General features: G+C 46.1%; 1 protein-coding gene across 2 annotated transcripts in view; it reads right to left on the bottom strand.

Annotated features, from left to right (window-relative positions):
* The window catches only part of SLC44A3 (solute carrier family 44 member 3), an 83,233-nt gene that overhangs the window by 37,672 nt on the left and 24,657 nt on the right, over window positions 1-20,904 (bottom strand). For both annotated transcript variants that reach the window (XM_068540362.1, XM_068540363.1), the window contains exons 6-10: window positions 19,906-20,066; window positions 18,155-18,244; window positions 16,552-16,676; window positions 12,279-12,465; window positions 1,799-1,964 (exon numbers count right to left, since the gene is read on the bottom strand). In XM_068540362.1, the coding sequence (XP_068396463.1) occupies window positions 1,799-1,964; window positions 12,279-12,465; window positions 16,552-16,676; window positions 18,155-18,244; window positions 19,906-20,066 (729 nt within the window). The remainder of the gene's footprint in view (window positions 1-1,798; window positions 1,965-12,278; window positions 12,466-16,551; window positions 16,677-18,154; window positions 18,245-19,905; window positions 20,067-20,904) is intronic.

The following is a 20,904-nucleotide window of genomic DNA, read 5'->3' as shown; positions in this document are numbered from 1 at the left end:
CATTGTCCCTATTTTCCCTAAGTTCTTTCTGTTTGTTTGTTTTGTTCATTTTGATCTTTTTCTTTCACTAGAGGCTTCTTCTAATGTTTAACAATCATTGGTTATCAGTTCACATTTAAGAGTGAGGCACTGAAAAGTGAATTAGAGGTTCTATATGAGGGTGACTGCTGACCGGTGAGTTTCACGACCTGGTTCAGAGTCAGGGAAACAGGCCATTTCATTGGGGGACCCCCACATGGCACCATCTGTAGGTCCTTTCTTTGGGTTAGACAATTTCTCCAAAGAAGAATCTGATAATCTCCTGCCAATGAAATATCAACCTGGCTGTCAACATCCTGGAGGCTAAGCTGTGGAGTGTGGGTTGGTAGTAGGTAGAATACTATTCAATATTTAGACTTTCACTTGCTCCCCCTTCTTTCAGTGCAGAGCCTTGCCCCAGCCTCAGCTGTATCAGATGCCCCACATCCAGACCCTCTCTGATGACTTCTCCAGAGAGCAAAGCTCCCGTCTTGTCTTCTGCCGGTGTGAAGGAGGGGCCCTGGGGCCCAACTGCTCCTTAGGAAGACCTTTAACTAATCTTTGGAAGCACATTTTACACTGAGCCTCTCTAGGTTTTTGTGGCTCAAACCAGCCTCCTCTCCCACGGAATGCACAGAGATAGGGAGATAGTCACTTCACTGGAAGTTAAATAAAAAGCTCTCAATGAAAATGCTTTGATTTTGTGGTACTAAAATAGCACAGAATCACTGCTGTCAGAGAGATATGACTTGCTGGCCAATTTGGTTAGAATAATCTCTGCTCCTCTACTCAGGAGTAAGCAGCACACACCACCCCCTCCAACGGCTCAAAGGTTCTCAATGCCAAGGGCTACAGCCCTTTGTGCATCCTATGGGCTCTCTAATGATGGAGGCTCCCAACAGCACCTCTGTAATAAAACCCACAGTACTCCTTATCATCAAGAGGTAATTGATCAATGGCATGAATCATCCCTGGTTGACTTTCTTACCCCCACGAACCCTCATGTTTTTCTGCTCATTTAGGCTGAGAGATTAGAGGAGGATCAGCCCCATAGGAGTAAACTTCCTGTTCTGAGTCCAACCCTGTCATTCTACTGGCCGTGTTCTTCTTGCCTGTGGCTTTATCTTTGCCTCATGGAGAGTAGCACACACAAAAAAGGTAAAGGGTTGAGATGTGTATGTGTGTGTGTGTGTGTGTGTGTGTGTGTGTCCTCAATTATTTTGATGAGGTAAAGGAGGATAAACACTTAAATAAGTATCATAGCGAACAGAGAAGCAAGTAATTAATTCACTAGCACTTAACTATCTGAACATGAATTATATTTTATAGTCATGTACAATTCCCTTAGGGTTTAAAATTGTTTTCCAAGAAAACATTCTCCTCATTTTGCAGAGGATGAAATGAAGCTCGCAGAATTTACTGAAGTATGCTCCAAATAGATCAGTAATGTTTTTAAAGTTTGAAGTCAGTAAGAATGGATATTTACAGGAGAAGTCCACCCTTTCTTTTGGATATCTTTCAATTCTAAGCTGTACAAATACTTCCCTGTTGGTCTTCCTTCTGGGTTTTCTAGCTTAAAGTAAAAGAGGTTGGAAATGTGACAGATTTAAGATATAACATTTCTTTTTACTACCAAATGAACATCCTGCCTAATTTTGAGCTTGGTCTTTTACTCTTGCCAATCCCTTTTGAGAGGTCATGTCAAAATTCCAAAATATCTTTTGAGATACACAACATGAAGCACATAGACAAATCAATAGGAATAACATGCTAGACCTACCTGTTGAAATAACATGTAACCACTGCCCCAGCTATAGTCATTTGCTGGCATGCAAGGATGAATTCACTAGTCCAGATGAGGCCAATTAAATGGTACCACCACATATACCGAATGCCTGAAAGAGGCTTATATTCCACTTGGCCGCCTTCGATGACCTGTGCAGCTCCTAAAGTTTAAAACACAAACATGCTTTATACCTATGTTTTCCTAAGTATGGAAGAAGGTTCAACAGGCCATGCTTCCTCATACCTGGGCTTTGGCATTACACAAAACACAGATGCCAAAGTAAAGTTTGAAATACCCACCATAATATAAGATCTTCATAGAAAAACTAAAAATTGAGAACACACATTTAACTTATGAATAATATTAACAGGGATAATTATGATGACTGATTGGTAGGCAATTTGCAAGGCACTTGACCTATACTCTAATACTCACCCCACTTTACAGATATGAAAACTGAGGTTTGGAAGAGTCAAGTGACTTTTGCAAAGTCTCATTGCTTATGACTAGTGGAGGGAGAATATAAACCTGGACACACTGGACTCTAAACCCATGGTTTTTCTACCACAACACTTAGTGATGCAAACAAAACTTATGTTGATGAAAGCACACAAAGCCATTAGGACTGTTATAGAACCTCACTTCACCAAAAGTTTAGACTTAATAAAAGAGACAAGGATCTTCATTTTTTCAAAGGGATTCATTTCAGATTTCATTTCAAGAGCAAACTCTTCTAGGACATTTAAAATATCTACTGGGCCTCAGTGTTAACCTTCTAGGTTCAAATCTCAGCTTCACCCCTTTTTGGGTAGCCTGGGGCAAGTTATTTGGCCTCTTGGAGTTTTAGTATCCTTATCTGTAATACCCATATGCTGGTGGTAGTTCAAGAGAGAGTAGAGTGGGATTACCTGGTCAGTGTTGGCCCAAAGAAATATCGCTACATAAGTGATAACGATTTTTATTATTATTATTAAATTTCAGGAGCACAACACTGTATTAAACTGAGGCCAGTGAGGTAACCCCAGCAATGCTCTGCCATTCACTGGTTATACCCTGCTTTATTTGCTCTCATCTAAAGAAGCCTTTGAATTAGCTCTGCAATTCAATTCAATTCCATTTGGATCTAGTAAAACCAAATCCCAGCTCTGCAACTGCATTTGATTTCTAGATGTCCTCTGCTGTGTATTTTAAATAAACTACTGTAAGAAAGAAGATGGCACTTTGGTCTTTGGCAAAACCTACAACTTGAAGAACATTTAAAGATAGTTTCATATTTCCTTTCACAGCTATAAATTGCTTTTAGGTTCATAATTCATGTGTCTTTAGACATTCACAATAGGGTCTGTGCAAACGAAGTGAGAGAAGATAATCATGCTGTAGAGCAAACTAATTCCACAGACTAAGGCTGGTCTTAGTAACTCACGCTCTGTGTTCTGCTGAACAAGAGTCACATTGTGAGAAATAGCGGAGCAGCTTGGTTTACAGAGAGAAGTTAATATCTTATTGAACACTGGGCTCATTCTGGCTTGGAAGCAATCTCTGGTTCAGGTAAGGCACTGATAAATGCTTATGCTTTTCCAAAATGGGTGTGTTTCAGAAAAGCATTCCCAATCCCAAAGGAGGTGACCCCTCACAACTAACAAGCAAGTGTAGGTAGATCAGGTGAGTGGAGACTTGGAGAGCCACTCCTGGAATAGCAGAAGTGATGGGGCCAGTCAACATGCACACTGATGCCCCCACAAGGTCGCCAGTGATGGGGACAGACTACAGTTTGCAAGAACAGGTCTACAACATCACACATGGTTTGGGGGTGGATGACGTTTCCAAAGAACAGGAGGGATGATTTCCTTGACAGACAAAAGGCAAGTAAGTACAAAGGCCCTGGGTGCTAAGGGGGGATCGTCTCTCCTTGGGGCTGCCCTGTGCTGCCAGTGGCACATTCACATACATCCCAGCTTGGCACACTGATGGCAACAGTCAGCAAGTAGAGAATGGCTAAAGGGATAAATCATGATCCACGCAGGCCTTCACACCCTTGGCATTCCTCACAGAAGCAGAATTCATAAATTATTCTTGACTGGCTACTTGTTTTTGAACATCTTTACTGAAGCCATCATCTATTTATTTTTCTGGTTCCATTATACCAGACTATTTAAAGGTTTTCCTTTAGGGGAGGGTTTTTCAACCTCTCAACATAGCAACTGGCATTTGCGGTCAGATAATTCTTTGTTAGGGGCGGGAGGGATGGAGGCCTGTCCTGTGCATTGTAGGATGCTTAGCAGCTTCCTTGGCCTCTACCCATTAGATGCCAGGAGCTTCTTCCCTCCCCTCCTCCAGTTATGACAACCCGAAATGTCTCCAAACATTGCCAAATGCCATGTGGGGGACAGAACTGCTGCTTGAGAACCACTGCTTTAAGCAAACATTCTCTGAAGAATCAGGCGCTCTGGCTTCAGGAAGAAGCTTAGGGTGGGGCAGGCGTGTTTATGCGCACAGGACTGCCCTCTCCTGGATGGCTGGGTCGGTGCAGGCAAGAGCCTCTCATCAAAATACCAGTTGCTTGGTTACTAAGGACCATTACAATATAGCTACCACTAAGTGTAGCTAACGGGCCTGGGAACTGGATCCCAAGATAAGATTGATCTAGGGGGATGGTGGTGGAAAGGACACTGAACTGGAAGAGGGCTTGGTTCCAATCTCAGCTTTGACGTTTGTGATAAGCAACCTGGGCCTCGGTTCTCTTATTGTAAAGATGAAGAGGGAAGACAAGATGAACTCCAGGGCAGTAGTTATACAGTTTGAGAGTCACGCAGGCTGAGATTCACATCTCTGCTCTGTCTCCTAATGGCTGACCAACCTCAGGCAAGTTATGAGGTTGTGGGACCTTTTAAAATCTCTGTTTCATCATCTGTAATCTGAGGACACTCATGCCACACTAATTCCACTCCCTTGTTGATTCCATCTAGTCTCACGGCTCTAAAAGCCATACACATAGCTGTTACGAGTATTAAACAGGTAGGTGCTTAGAACAGTGAGTACAATATAAGGTTAGCTATAGTTGAGGTATAAGTAGATATGATTCCAGGTCTGAAATGAGCAAATATTTATTTAGCATATACTGCATGCTAGAATTATGCTGGACATTAGCCATTAGGGGAAAAAATGAAAAAGGCAAACACAAAAATCAGAAAGAAGATATCATCAGAGTGAATACCACATTTGCTACTTTAGTTTATTCATCTTCCCTTTTCTGGACTGTTTATAATTCCTCCTCCAGCCTCTAAGAGTTTTTTCCCATCCTCATGCTCAGACAGTGGCCTCACTTCCGGTTTCTCTAAGAAAACTGAAGGAATCGGAAAATCTCTGCTAGCACCTACCCCCATCTCTACCCCTTATCAGCATGTGTCCATAATCGGACCCCCTTAATATGATAAACTGTCTGTGATCCTAAGGCCAACCCCTGCACTAGATCCCCTTTCTCACCTACTTGAAGATATCACTCCAGAAATTTTCCCTCTCTTTCTTGCTTCATCAGAATATTCCTCTCTACTGAATCATTTTTAATCACCTCACATCTTTAAAAAAAAAAAAAAACCTACTTTTTGACTCCCTTTCCTCCTCCAGCTTCCTTCCTATTTCTCTGTTCCTATTTACAGCTGAACTTCTAAGACTGTCTCGTATTCTTTCCAATTCTTTTTTCTCCGCCTTTCTCTTAAACTGCTCTAATCGTGATCCATTCCCTCACACTTCTCTGAAACTGTTTTGTTTGACTTCCATGTTGCTAACTTCAATGGTCAATCCTTAGTTCTTATCTGACTTATCAGCAGCACTTGACACATTGAACCCTTCACCCCAATTCCAGGACAGCACATTTTTCTCCTCCTGCCCATTGCCTGCTCCCTTTCAGTTTCCTTTCCTTATTCTTCCTCATCTCCAAGGCCTCTTAACATTGACATGCCCCAACGCACAGCCCTTGAATTTCTTTTCTATCTACATTCATTCAACTCTCATGGTTTTAAATACTATTCATGTGTTCCCCAGTTCCCAAATGAGATCTCTAGCTGGCCCTCTCCAGAAACTTCAGACTCAAACAGCTAACTCCCTTCTTGACATTTCCATCCAGCTGTCTAAAAGGCATCTCAATCAACACAACTAAAAAAGAACTTCTGCTCTTCCCCGAAAACGCTCCAAAGTCTTGTCCCATCTCAGTTGATGGCCATCCCATCTTCCAGTTGCTCAAGCTAAAAAACCTCAGTTTTATCCCCAACTCCTCTTTCTTTCACACTCTTCATCTAATATCAGGAAATCCTTCAGAATCTGGTATGTCACACCATGTCCACCATTACAACCCTGTTCTAAGGCACCATCACCTCCTCCCTGGAGCACTGCCATGAAAATGTAAGTCAGATCATGCCACTATGCTGCTTAAAATGCTGTAATGACTTCCCATTTCAGAAACAAAGTTCCTATAATGGCCTACAACGCGCCAGGATCTGAGCCTGTGCTTTCTCTGACACTCACCTGAACCATTCTCTCCCTCGATCAGGCCACTCTCACTGAATGGGCCTTCTTGCTGTGTCCCCAGCACCTCTCCCTCTTGCTGTTCCCTTTGCCTAGAACATTTTCCCTTCCTTTGCATAGTCTCATGGCTCTGCCTTCACCTCCTTCAAATGTTTGCTCACAAATTATCTTCTCAACAAGGCCCTCCCCAATCACTAAATTCAAAATTGGACCCCCCTCCTTAAGCATTTCCTATTACTCTTCTCTGCTTTATTTTTCTCCTTACCACTTATCAACTTTTAATATACTATAAAATTCACTTACTCATTTAATACCAATCTCCCTCTAGCTTCCAAACTAGAAGGAGAGCTGTATCTCCAGCATCTGTAACAGGGTCTGATATAATAAATGTTCAATACATATTTGTTGAATGAATGATTGTATGAATGAATGAATCAACCTTCCTCAAGTAATACATCCTATCATAGAGATTCGAGACAACTTTCTAGAAGTCTTCCTAGAGATCATCATTATAGCCTGGAGGAAATGCATCATGCAGCTAGCTATAAGTCTGGGTATTACAAGCAAGCTTTAAAGCATTTTGAAAGACTGAGGTGATATTGATATCATATTAATGAGGTGATATGGATATCAATATGAATGATCAATGTAAATGGCAGTTTCTCAAGGGAGGCAGTCCAGTTGGTTGGGATAATTTCCCAAAGGATGCAGGCCCGACTTAAAAGGGTTCTATATTCTGGCACATTCTGTACACTTGGCCTCTTCCAGCAAACTGGCTCAGTGTCCTGCTGACACCCATCCTGCCTGTGCCCCCTGCTGGCTCAGCTTCTGCTCTGACAGCACGAGGATTAGGGCAAAAGAGAAGAAAATCTCACTGACAGCGCACCTGTGGTTCACCTCGTTCTTTCTGTGTATACATCTCATTGAACACAACATTGATGTGAATTCACTTACTGACTCAGCACACACTTACTGAACTCACTCAGGCTGTGCACTGACCATAGAGACAGAAAGAAAAAGACACAGCCCAGGCCCTCCAGATGTTCATTCTCTTGAGGGAAGACAACACACAAGTCATTATCTTGCATTATTGTTTTTTATAGGCCTTATCACTACCTGACATAATCTATTTACTTATTTATGCTCTCTTTCCCCACTCACTAGTACCTTTATTTGGTTCACTGCTGCATCTCAGTACCCAAGCCACATAGCAGGCATTTGATGAATATCTGTTGAAAGAATGAAGAATATAAAAAATGCAGGGAAAAATGAAGAAGAAATATCTAAGTATGCCTGGGCAATTTATAGGAGATTTTCCAAGAAATATATTACTCAAAACAAATCTTGAATAATGACTAGTTTTCCATGAAGTTTGGGGGAAAAAGTTGGGGTGAAAGTTAGGAAGAGGAGCAGATTCTAGACAAAGACCACAGCAGGTGCAAAGGCACCTAGATGTTCATGGAGATTGTTTTCCCTCACACTTCCCCACAGGGACCATAAACTTCTGAAAACCAGGAGCTGTTTTAAATTTCTCCTGATCAATCTCCCTTCCCCCTGTTCCTAGGACAGGACTGGGCCACTAGGAAACTTTTGTGAAATAACTTCAATTATCTTCTAGATCTCTGATAACTTAAAAAAAGGACAATTTTCTTTTAGACTGTGTTCTCAAATATGCCATGCAGAGCAGAGAATAAACCACAAAGCTGAAGCTAGTACTAGACATTCTCTAGTTGACATTAGTTCCTAATATAAGGAACATATACTGTCTCTTATTTGCAGAGCAAAGCTCTGGTCCCATTTCAGCCTCCTAACATCCTTATGAGGCAGCCTGGGGAAAGCACCATTTTTCCACTGTATAAAAAGGAAAACAGGAAGCCCAGAGGATTAACATACAAGGAAGGCCAGAGCCATCCTGGATCCCAGGTCGCTGGATGGGAGACCCTCTGTCCGACCTTGCTGCCTCCTTTCCAAGCATGGTCCTTTGCCTTTAAGCACGCTGAGCACATCCCTGCGATGACCTCTTCTAACTGCAGTACCACTGGGAGAGAAAGACCCCCTTCCCCAAATGGGCCTCTTTCTTCTACTGTTCTGACTCTGGGGCATCCCAACCACCTTAGGGTAACTGGGGGTCATCAGATCAACTGGGTTCTTTCCAACCTGCCAACTGCACCTACTGGATTCCCAAGGTTATTTCCGTTTTCCCTGTAACTACTATTTTCACTGGATTTAGTAGTCACTGTCACATTGCTGGTGGCAGACAAGTCCCAGCTGACTAGTTGCTGTCATTACTGAGGGCCTCGTTATGCTCCACTGAAACAATCCTCAAACAAGCCAGAGTTTGTCAACTAGTTAAGAGACTGATTAACAGTCACTAGAGAAATAGCTCATCAAAAAAATGGCACAAAATGATCAACCTAAAGTTCACTTTTTCTGCATTTTCTTTTCTTTTTTACACATTAAAATATTAACTCATTCAATCATCTGACACAATAAAAGTCTTAGAGTATTTACCCACTGAGGACACCCCACAGCATTGGGAACATTGGGTGGAGACTGAAGAGAGAGCCTGAGGGTTCTGGGACTTCCTGAGGGACATGAAATGAGACAGTCAGGTGTTGTGCAGGCATCTCTCACCACCCGGATCACCTGGGCATCTGCTGAAGATCAAAACAAGCAGCAGATGACCTGCCCAGGCCCAGAGCCCATCGTCCTGGCACTGCATGAAAAGGCCTTTGAAGTCAAAGGGAGTTCTGTGCACCTGGGTCGGCCCACAGGTGAGTGGAAAGGAGAGGCAGGTGGCCTAAGGGGACAGCGGATCTGGTTTCTATGACGCCCAGCCGCGGGGAAGGGGGGAAGGCAGTCACTCTGTGTGACACCCTCTCCTGCGAAGCCGAACATCCACCTGCCCACAGACCCCTACGGTAGGTCCTGGGCACCCGGTTTCCTTTTCTGTCCTTCAACTCCTCTCCCTTGTGCTCATTTTGCTCCCTCCACAGATAGAGAAGGGCTGGGCTTTTATATGTGACCCTCTGATGTGCTGCCTTCGGCCCTACAGAGCAGCCCACTCTCTCCCTGCCCCTCCTCTCGGTCCTGGGCTGAGGCTGTGTAATGTCCCCAGGCCCTGGGCCCAGCTGGGGCCGAAGTGGGGGAACTGAAGGAGAGCCCTGCTAGTAGCTCACCCCGAGTTGGCCTTGGGGCGTGTTCCTCTCCGACTACATCCCCAACTCTCAGGAACAGCTCTCACCTTGTCCCCTGTGAGCAGGTTCCCTCCTGTGCTTGGACATGACCCCACTAAATCCCCTTTGCCTCTCTCCGTACTTTCCCTTTTTCTGGTAATTTCCCGCCCATCCTCTGAGAAGCCTTCCCTGACTCGCAGAGGGGGTTGGAGCTCCACTGTGCCGCTCCATAGCTCCCCAAATTTCTCCTCTTGCGATGTTCATCAGCCTTTGCCATCCTCACCGTGGGGAGAGGCCACCACTCTTCCCCAGTGCCTTGCCAGGGCCTAGTCCCCCCAGTGCTCACCTAACATCTGTGCATTAAAGAACGAAAGAACGTGTCCTGCTCCAAATCATTGAGGGTTTAACCACAGAGACAATTCCCTTCACCCAGACTCACAGCCCATAAGGACAGCGGGGCGGGCAGCTGTGCCCTGGAGGCTGGAGTAGGAAGGTCCCTCCCTGGTCCTGAGCTGTACTTCCCGAGGCCTCACCTCTCCTCTGTGGTTCTCTAGGGCGAGGGCCCAGCGCCACAGTCCACCACCAGAGCGTCAAGCCCTGCCACCTCCTGCCACACCTCACTCCCAGCCTGATCTGGCTTTAGCCTCTGGCCCTGTCATGTTGCCCTCTGGCCGCAGGTCCCAAACACCACATTACAGGCCTGCATTCACCAGCCAGCTGCTGTGGTCACAATACTGCTTCAACTTGAACAGACAAACCTGAGGAGGTCTAATTTGATCTCCTAGCTTTGTATCCCAGACACAAGGGACATGCGAGGTAGTGGAAAGAGCACAGGTTCTGTTCTAGAGCTCTGGCGTCAGTAAGAGCCATCACACTTTCTAGCTGGACCTTCAGCAAATTGCTTTCTCAGAACCTCAGTTTTCTTGCCTGTAACTTGAACATAACAACACAGGCATCAAAAGGGGGTTGAGACACTTAAAGGAGAGAACATAAGAAAGCACCTAGTGCAGAGCTTAGAATTTGGGAAAGTTTCAACAAATGCTTGCTTTCCTGCAGGCACCGAGGCCATTGCTTCCCTTTCCACCAGGACTAAGACCACGTCAAGGAAATGAGCTGGAAGATGCTTGTTCAGTGTTGCCCTAGTTAAGACTTCCAACTGCCCTGCCATTTACAGAACCTCTCATTTTTAGGCTGTGCATGGCTGCCACCAACGAAATGACATTTCCTGTCCCCCCTTGCACACAGGAGTTGCCATGTAACTGGGATTTGGCCAATGGCTGTAGGTGGAAGTGTTGTCATGACTTCCCTGCTACCTTCCTCACAGCCCGAATAAGACAGGGTGGTTGGAACTCGAGTGTCTATTTCAGCTATGAGGTGGAAGCAAGTGGTAGGCTGTGCAGCAAGAAAAAAGGCGCGTGGGTCTGTGACCTCTGGCAGCCCATGCTGGCATGGGGTCTCCTCCTGTGGGCTTCATTTACATGAGAGAGAAATTACCTGTCATCTTGTTTAAGCCACTGTTCTGAGGTTTCCGTCACTCTCACACAAACCTCATCCTGATTGATTACTCTCCTGTGCCTGTTTGAACAAGGTTCCCTGCTGGATAATTATCGGAAGTGCACTGCGGGCCTTCAGCAAGCTTCCAGAGACCCCCGACAGAACAGACTGCCCCTAGAGCATCTCTAAGTTGGAAACATGGGCTTCCAAGGGCTTGGACCTCCAGAGAGCTGGCTGCCCATCTTGGAGTAATCTCCATGGGTTCAGTTTACTCCAGAAGAGAGGTAAGAGAACCTAGTTTACTAAGAATCTACTACATGTAGTTATTCCTACATATACAACTGGAGCCTACAGGGGACAGAATAAACTTGATAAACCATTAAGAAATTATGTTAGCCTTGTTGCTTTGACATCTGCTGTGGTTCTTATCTGCCTGGTGACAGTCTCCGAAAGCAACTTACTCTTTTGTACTCACATCAGAGTGTGAGTTTGGGCCTTAACTAAATCAAATCGAGGAGTGAGTGAGAGAAGATCTAGAGCAGTATCACTCAAATGGGGCCATAGACTAGTGGCCTGGGCTCACCCTGTATGTGATTAGTCCACAGTGAGATAAGGAGCTTGTGCCAGAAGGAAGGTCAGCTGCATCACTAGGCCTATCGTCTTGTTCTGCTGACATTTTTTTTTTTTTTCACAGCAAGACTTTCTTGACGGAGGAAGTGATGGAGGGATATACATTCTGGCATAAGCTCCTTATCCGGTGTCAGACAACCCTTTGAATAGCACTGTTCTAGAATGTGGTTGCTCTCTTACAGGCATCCAAAAAAATATAACCCTACCACAAACCGAGTGAATCAGAGTCTCTGAGGATGGGGCCCAGGCATCTGTATTTTAGTAAAGCACCATAGCAGATTCTGAGGAATATCTCTGGTGGAAAACCACTGTATAGATATGACAGCAGAATGGAGGACAGTACTGTCTTCCCAGGAGCAAAGCAATGTGAACATCTGTGCACACTTGCTTTAAACTTAAGCTCGTTCTTCTGAGCACAACATTTTAACAGGGTCTTTCCTGGGTTCTTTTTTTCATATACTGATACAAAAGAGGAAAAAGAATTTCCTGCTTTTTCTCCCATGACAGAGCCCCAAGCACCGTCACTGTTGCCATCAGATGCCTTTAGCTGCATGGGAAATTTGGTCCTTACAAAAACAGGCCAATGGTTCCAGAACGGTGAGGCCTTCTGTGCATGATTCCAGGGTGATGGACCCCACTCCCACTACCCTTACCTGCAGTTCCCAGGCTCAGGAGTACGGCCATCCAGGTGACCCAGAAGAAAATGAGGATGGCAAATGTCCACAGTGGCTGGAACAGCAGGAAAGGAGAGTTGCTGATGGCTTTATTTGTGACTCGGAGAAGTTCAATTGTCAATTTTATTCTCTTTCTGAGGACAAAAATCAAGACGAGCAGAACTGCCTGGTGAGAAAGGGGTTAAATTATTCAAAATAATGAAGAACTGAGAAGAGCTGAAAACAAACCCTAATATTTTACTGACATCTCGGCAAACAACTCTTTTAAGATAGTTACTCCCTACTTTTATTATAATAGAATAGACATATTCTCAAATACTAACTGAGCATCTACTATGTGCTGATACTTATGCTAGATCCTGCTGCTACAACAGTGGACAAGACACAGCCCCTGCTCTGAAGGAGCTTGCAATCTGGTCAGAGAATGAGAGAAAACGAGAATAAGGTCCTCTGGGGTCGGGGAACTGTCTATTTCTTTTTCCCTCCACAGCACCCAAGATGCTCAGAGAATGCTGAAGGACTGCAGAAGGTCAAGGGGACACATGTATGAGGGAAGAGGACAGTGATCGTGCCTCAAAGCAACCTTCTGTGCCTCCTCCTCTGCTGGCTTTGGCCTCCCTGTATATAAATATCGTATGAAAGAAACAAACCTCCCTCTACCCTCACACCGCGGTCCAGCCACCGTCATCTCTCATCTCCTTCACAGGCGAGCTTCTTCAAGTACTGGTCCACACCAGCCACCTGCACGTCCATACCTGCACTCATCCTTCAGCTGCCTGTAAACCTCCAGACCCCAAGACTCTCCTGAAACTGCTCTCCCCAAGGTCACCTCATCTGACCTCCTGAATGTCAAATCCCACGGAAACATTCCAGATCTTGCTTGACCTCAGCATGGCGTGTGAATCTCTTGTCCCCTCCTCTTTTCCTAAAACTTTCTCTTTGACTTCTGTGACTGCTCTTTCCTCTGGCTCTCCTTCTACTTCTTCAGTTGCTATTTCTTGGGATCCTTTGGGTGGTCTCTCCTACTCCTCTGTGGTTTTTGAATCCTTCTTAGATGCTGATAACCTTTAAATAAAAATCTCCAGGGTCCAGTGGTTAGGACTCCACGCTTCCACTGCAGGGGGCACGGGTTCGATCCCTGGTTGGGGAACTAAGATCCTGCGGCCAATTAAAAAAAAATCTCCAGCCTCACCTTTCTCTAGGTGCTGGATGAGTAAGCACTTCAGTTACTGACCAGGCCTTGGGTGTCCTACAGGGTGTCAAACTCAACTTGTCCAGAACCGAATTCATTATCTTCATACAAAAACTTATTTCCCCTGTATTCCCTACTCCAGTGGCCCTAATTTTCCTGGACTCTCCAAGAAAAAATCAGGTTCCTCTCTTGCGTGCTTCCATTTTATCCCATACTTACCCTACTGTAGCACTCAACATACTCTACTGTAGATGTTTATTGTCTGCATTTCACATTACATCAAGCTCCTTGAGGGCAGGGCCGTCTGTTATTGTCAAGGACTGGCACAGTCCCAGCACACAGCACAATCTCAATCACCTCGGACTCAGTTTCCCGATAGAGCTCTCAATCTATCCTCTCCTCTCTATTCCCACCTTGATGCCACAGCTCAAGTCTCAACGTCTCTCATCCAGACCCCGGTAGCCTCCGCACTACCTTCTGCTTTTAATCCCCTTAGCCCCCTACCCCTGCCTCAATCCCTCCTCCAACCCAAGCTAAAGGGATCTTTGTAAAAGGTAGAGTCAAGGATATCATCTCCCTGCTCAAAATCCTTCAACATCTCCCCAAAGCTCCTGGATAAATATCGAAATCATCATCACTGTAAATCAGGATCTTCCTGGCATCGTCCCTTCCTGCCGAGGGAACTTCCTGCAGGTTCCTTTCTTGTCTATGTGACCCCTCACATGCGACTCCCTTGGCCTAGATGCCCTTCCTCTTCCAGCTGGGCTTGGGCATTGCTGCCCTCAGGGACCTCATAATCAAGTGGAGGAAAGTCAGAGGGCAGTGGGATAAACTCTGCAAAACTGCTCCCGGGGCTGGGAACAGGGCCTCCTGCCGTAGCTGTGGGGACTGGCCTGAGGAGCCAGGGAAGATGCCCGGAGGAGACAGTAGGAATTTCCATCTCTGTGTCCTCAATGCCTAGCACAATCAACAAGGGAGAGGGACATTTTATGTTGCTGTCGTTTTTTAAACGTTTAAAATTTACGTTACGTTACGTTAAAACGTTTAAAATTTTAAAAATTTTAATGAGGCAAAATGATACAATCTTTAGGCAAATAAACTTGGCTTCTAGCTCCTGAGTGGAATGGTAAAATGTGTGTGTTTCAATGCGTGTGTTTTTCAATTGTATTACATATACATATATATGTATAAAATGCTCCCCTCACGTTCAAAGTACACCAGGATATTGACCACAAGTGATGAGTTAACTCTAACCCGTCACTTCCCCAGTCTCAAGGGAGATCAGCATTACCCACTGGGGATGGTGCCAGGGGTGCGGGCTGGGCGGGGTGGACAGCAGAGCTGACTCACCGCAGGGGTCAAGCCTCAACGTCACCCTTCTGGGCTCTAAGCTGCAAACTGCTGCACCTCAGCCTGTGCCCCTAGGCTGACACACTGAGGCGAGCATTCGATGCCATTCGTCCCATTTTCTTCATCGCTGCTAGTGGTTTTATTGAAACCACTGAAATAATATTCCTAGGCAGCCCCCCTCATAGGCCGCCCTCTCTCCCCGTGTACCACGTCATGGCGTTGCTAGCCCTGTAATTCACATCATCGTGGGGCATGTGTTATCTTTGTGCTTTGTCCTGCCAGGTGCATTGCTTAGTGCAGGGCCCTGGGCATAACAGGCGCTCAGTAAATGGTGATGGTGACAGAGAAGCTAGGGCTCTTATGAGAACAAGCGCGCCAGCACCCAGTCCTTGGTAGAGACTGAGCAGCAGTGACACACGTGTTAAATGAATGGTGTGCGAGCCGTGGGGCGTTTCCTCGCTCTGCTCTCACAGCCTACCTCTTCCCTAGCCTGACCCTCGGTGAAGAGCATTCCCCCGACCCTGGCATCTGGCGGCCATTAATGGTTCAGTGTGTGAAGACAAAGGGAGCCCTGTGGAGGGCTGGGGGTGGGGGAAGGGGGAGAAGCAAGCTCTCCCGGCTCCCAGCCCTGCTCCTCCCTGCCTCTAGTGCCCAAGAGCCCAGCACGCCGCCTGGGGTGCAAGGGGGCCTTTCTTCTCCAGCCTCCTGCACACGCCCTGGCTCAGCTACGGGCCTGGTCCCAGGACGAACCAGGAGCTTTGCTTTTTCGGATACTTGCTCACTGAGATGCAGTTCTCGTGACAAACACAAACCTGACACCTCACTAGAAAGGAGAAAACGGCAAGCCTGTGCCAAACGTGAGAACCGAAGGATTCCCTTAGAGGAGAGAGCTGAGCTGGTGAGAGAATCTGCCCTTGCTGAAAGATTTAATGGGCGTGTGGAAACCCCGGCTGCCAGGCCTCCATGAAACGGTTAGCAAGCCACACACTAAAGGATGCCCGTGGGCCACCTGAAATCAGTTGCTGACCCTCTCCGGGGCCCTGTGATTCCAGAACTGCTATCGGCACCAGGGGAGGGACCAGAATGATTTTCAGTTGCCAACCACCCTCCCCCAACAACCAGTATCTCCAGGCTCAATGTTCTCTGTTTGCCGGCTCTCAACTAGGGAATTCACCAAGGAGGCGGCGGTTCTCTCAAACCAACTTAGCCTAGCAGCCGCACGTCTGGAAACAAAGGGCTCTCTGTGTTCAAGGGCAGTGCGAGCTGTCACAGCCTTGAGAGCGGAGCATCCACTGGCTAGAGGGGTGGCGACTCTCCGCAAACCAGGAAATGGGAACTGTTGTATGTCTGGCTCCCTCTCCACGCTGCAGCGTCCACCCTATAGCTGCCTGTGGGTGAAAGCGGTTCTACTGTGTGCAAGGGTAATGAGTCAGCAAAGGGAACGAACCAACCTCTGAGATGGAGGAAGTGACCTGGAACGAAGTCAGAGCGTTTACTCATCTTTGTGAAGGCTGCAATGCATTCCTACGTAGGTATCGCAAATAAAACACAAAGGCACTAGACACATATGTACACTCACTACACTAACATGTATATACATTCTGCAGTGAAAGAAAAACAAGTGCTCATTGTTTTTGGTTAAAATCTAATTATTTGGATTTCAGAGTTCTGGCCGGCTACTTGATCTACTGCTGGAAGGGTGTTTCTTACCGTGATAACTGTAGACACAACAGCAAACCCCAGCAAACACTTCATATTCTCCCTTTCTGTGTCCAATTCTGTGCTGAGGTCATTAGTATAGTCATAATACAGCCACCATAAGACACCACAGACAACTGGAAAGCAAAACACCAGCAGAACTCAGCGCGTATGCCATGAGCTAACCACCGGCCCCTCCCTTCACACCAGGCGGCCCTGCTCAGGCAGTGGGTCCCAAATCCCTGGGGCTTTGCAGGCAATGACCGGCCCTCTGAAGCAGCTGGATGGGGCCAGCTGAGGACCTGCCAGACCTGGGGTGACTGCCTGTCTCTGGGAGATGCAGGGAGGTGACTCCGGAACACAGATGTGTCCTGTCAGCCTAGCCCATGGGTGGGGCTGGGTGTGAGCAGGGAGGAAACTACACCTACGGGGATGGTGAGAGGAACAATATTAGAGTCTAAAGTCTAAAATTTCCAAATGAGCTCTGCGGGTGACAACTCCAGGGGCAGCCTGGATATTGGCTTGTCACCTACAAAACTGGGCGGATGCCCCGACATTGCAAATGCTCTGCATTGAGGTACTCAGTGCCACCTGCACTGCATCCACAGTGACGACAGGGAGGTCACAGTGGTCTTTACTAGCCGTAGGTGGGGAAGGCACCCTCACAAGCCACAGTGCGTGTCCTCCAGCGCCTGCACGCTGGGCACCTGTGATCTGCAGAACTGATTGTTTAGGGGATGAAACACCTACGGTCATGCCAATTATTTATTTATTTATTTGGTTATGCTAATTATTAAAAATTAAAATACCCTATACTAGTTTGGAAACAGCTGCTGCCTTGAGCTCCCTGCATGCCTCTGCCCCTCGGACCTTCTTCCCCGACAACTTTTGGATGGATCCAGGATCCAGCACTGAAAAGGAAAACAGTGGGCACCGGGCAGGGTCTCCAGGACCCTGCCCCAGCTCAGGGCCTGCGTCTCTTCAGATTGGCCGGAGCCTCTGCATGACAGTGTGGGTACCCACATGTCAATGGGTGATGTGAAAATTCAGAAGACATCATTTAAAGCAACGGTCCCCAACCTTTTCGGCACCAGGGACCGGTTTCGTGGAAGACACTTTTTCCACGCACAGGGTGGGGGGTGGGGGGATGGTTCAGGCCGTAATGCGAGCGACGGGGTGGGGGATGGAGAGCGGCAGATGAAGCTTCGCTCAATCGCCCGCCGCTCACCGCCTGCTGTGCAGCCCGGGTCCTAACAGGCCTCGGACCGGGGGTTGGGGACCTCTGCTTTAAAGGGCTTCCAACAGGCACTGGAACTGACTTTTAATGGTGTGGAAACCAGTACCACTCACCTGGCCGGCTCATCTGAGAGGCGGCACAGTGCAGAAGAGACAGAAGGCTGGGCAGGAACTTTGCTGTTATCTGTGAGACAGAAGCAATCCTGTGGCCCTCCCTGTCCTCTCTGGGCCCGAGTCTCCTCATATGTAACGTGAGGGAGTTGGACGAGAGACTCTCTAAGACCCCATGTAGCTCAGAAATGCCAGCTTTTAAGTTCTACACTTCATGGAAAGGCTTTTCATTTAATCAAGAAGAAATCAATCAAGTGGAAATACTTACACAGCAACCCCAAAACAATCAGTGCAATGAAAATGTGAACCAGAAGGGTGGTGATGAATCGGAAGGTGATCATCATGGCCAAAGACAAGGCTAGAAAATTAAGCAAAACGTATAAATTCTAACAACCACCAAGGCCTGCGGGGGATGATGATGGGGCTGGAATGCCTAAACCTTCCAAAGGAGTGAGGGCTGAGGACTGCCTGCAATCTCTAAATATCCTGGACATCTACCAAACAGAAGAACAAGACACACCCAGGCCGCTCTCTGAAGCATACACAAGTTAGGTCTGTGACAGTGCCACTTCCTGAAAGGGCTAGCATTCTTTCGGAATATAAAAAAATTTCTTTTAAAGCAGGTGTTATTCCCAAATACCCTAAACTTTCTTTTTTTTTCTTTTAAGTCCAAATGAACCATCTAAAATTTTTTATCAAACTTAACCCTTTTGATTTCATAACTTATCTAAAGTTCTAATTTTGTGTTCTCAGATACTCTCATCAAATATGAAAGATGAATGCCTTTAAACATGAAAAATTTATGATTATAATTATAAGATATATGTATAAAAATCTGCACATCATTTTCCAATTTGGGGGTTTTTAAGCCTATGAATTTATTCTCAGTACTTCAGTGAATTTATAAATACTATATTACTTTTTTTTTCTGAATAAGAATTCAAGATTACATATAGATATCTGGGTGTAGTGGTTAAGAACATGGGTTTAGAATCAGATAGGTCTGGGCTGAGTCTCAGCTCTGCACCTCTGCTTGGCCAAACCTCAGACCTCTCTAAGCCTCAGCTTCCTCTCCTACAAACGGTGATAGGGTTCTGATGAGGTTTAATGTGTTAACAGCAAGCACGATGTCTGGCACATCTGGGTCATAAGAAGTCTGGAAGTTACATGATGGCGGCTAGTTAAGCATCCCCAAGCATTCAGGAATTAGTAACCTTTGGGTAATGAAATTATGGAAAACTCAATTTGTAAACTGGCAAAATTATGTTAATGGCTGATCAAAGAGTTTCTTTCAACCTCCCAAGGTTGGGAGGCAGCCGCTGTAAATAACGGGGTAAATAAGAGGCCACTACTATTGCCTACAGCAGCAGAGAGCACTAATTCGTTCAAAGAGAAGGTCGACTCTTAAAGGGGCTCATTGAGCTGAAACAGCAAATGGGAAGTCAAACGGTCAGTCACGAGCGGCTGGGGGGCTGCTTCCAGAAAGGCCGGGAAAAGGCATGATCTGGCTCAAGACCTCGACCCTCCTCCAACCCAGCAGGCCTGTTCCTAGGAGGAGCTGGAGACATCAGGCCAATGCCCTCTGATGCTATTTAACATGATGCACACACCTCCTTCCCTTGCTCGCCAAGCAGCCTTGTGATCGGGCTTGCCTAGGGGAAGAGGGCACACGGGCCAGAGGACATGCGTTCCTGATACTTATCATGGCCAGTTCACAAAGTGGCAATCTGCTCTGCACATCCATCCTTATTCAGAGCTGAGGAGCAGGCCCTGGAACGTGGTCATTCTCTAAGGCAGCCCCACCTAGTGAGGCCTCTGGGCAGAGAGCCAGTTGGCCTTTCCCCAGTCTTACTGCCCCCTCCTCCACTGGAACCTGAAACACTGAAAATAACTACAAAGAAGATATATGAAGTGAAGTTTTATATTGAAGTCAAGAGGCTAATTTCCATTGTACAACATACATAAGTGCTAGAAACTTTGGTATAAATAGTCACTGAAATAAAATTAATTGAAAATTACCGGAGGCGAGGATACAGAGACCGAGGATTGTGTCTCTTCCTGACATTATTCCACTTAGAATTCGATGGAGGGCGTCAACATCATTGATCAAAACAGACGCAAACAGGGAATAACACTCAGGCGTTTGAGGGATGCATCGATTAAACAAGGGAAAAGACTTGCTAAAAATAAAAGAATAAGTGGCAAAGATGTTTACTTAATTACTTATCTTAAAAAAAGATGTTTATTTAAAATTCTCAGCAACCAAAATGTATAAGATCCACAGTAATAAAAAGAAGTTTAACATCTTGTTTGCAGTCTACACCTTAGAAAGCCAGGCATCTGTGCTGCCACAGTGTTCAGCTGATGCCTGGATGGGAAACTGATTATGGAGGCCCATAGACACCAGAAACCTAATGTTGGGGAGTGACGTTTCTGACTCTCATGTCTTGGCCCTTCCTGGATAAGAAACTACCAACTCCAACACAAGAATCACATTTCTTTTAGGAACTGTTAGAGACAAGGACTGGCTCAATCAGAAGCTGTACTAATGAAACCACCAGCTTTATTTCTATCCTCTTTAAGAAGACGTAAAAGCCTTGAGAGTTTTGCTACAAACAGAGTGAGTGCTTAATAAATGAGTGATAAATGTATGAATGAAGCTGTGGTTGATCACTGCCTTGGGTAGATGAGAAAGCTGACCTCTTTTGGGGCCCTTCCTGAAATGGAAAAATGCCCAGGAATGTTCATCCTAATGAATCTTAATGAGGCCACACATACCTTCATAACATCCTGCTCTTCTTTCCTTCTGTGGGCCCCAAACAATGGAAATAATCCTGACCCAAGAAGTGCCAAATTATCTGACAAGTTGCTAAAACATTAGGCAGTCACCAACATCGCATTGCCATGAAGGCAAAATGGCTTCTGAAACCCCAGTGAAGCTCAACACAGAACATACGGAAGGATCTTTCTCAGGAGTCACAACAGTATATAAGAGTTCCCGAGTCACTGAATGGTGAT

The sequence above is a fragment of the Eschrichtius robustus genome, chromosome 3 (genome assembly GCF_028021215.1).
Source record: "Eschrichtius robustus isolate mEscRob2 chromosome 3, mEscRob2.pri, whole genome shotgun sequence".
Taxonomy (NCBI): domain Eukaryota; kingdom Metazoa; phylum Chordata; class Mammalia; order Artiodactyla; family Eschrichtiidae; genus Eschrichtius; species Eschrichtius robustus.
Note: the sequence above shows the minus strand (reverse complement) of the source record. Positions and strands in the feature narration are given on the sequence as shown.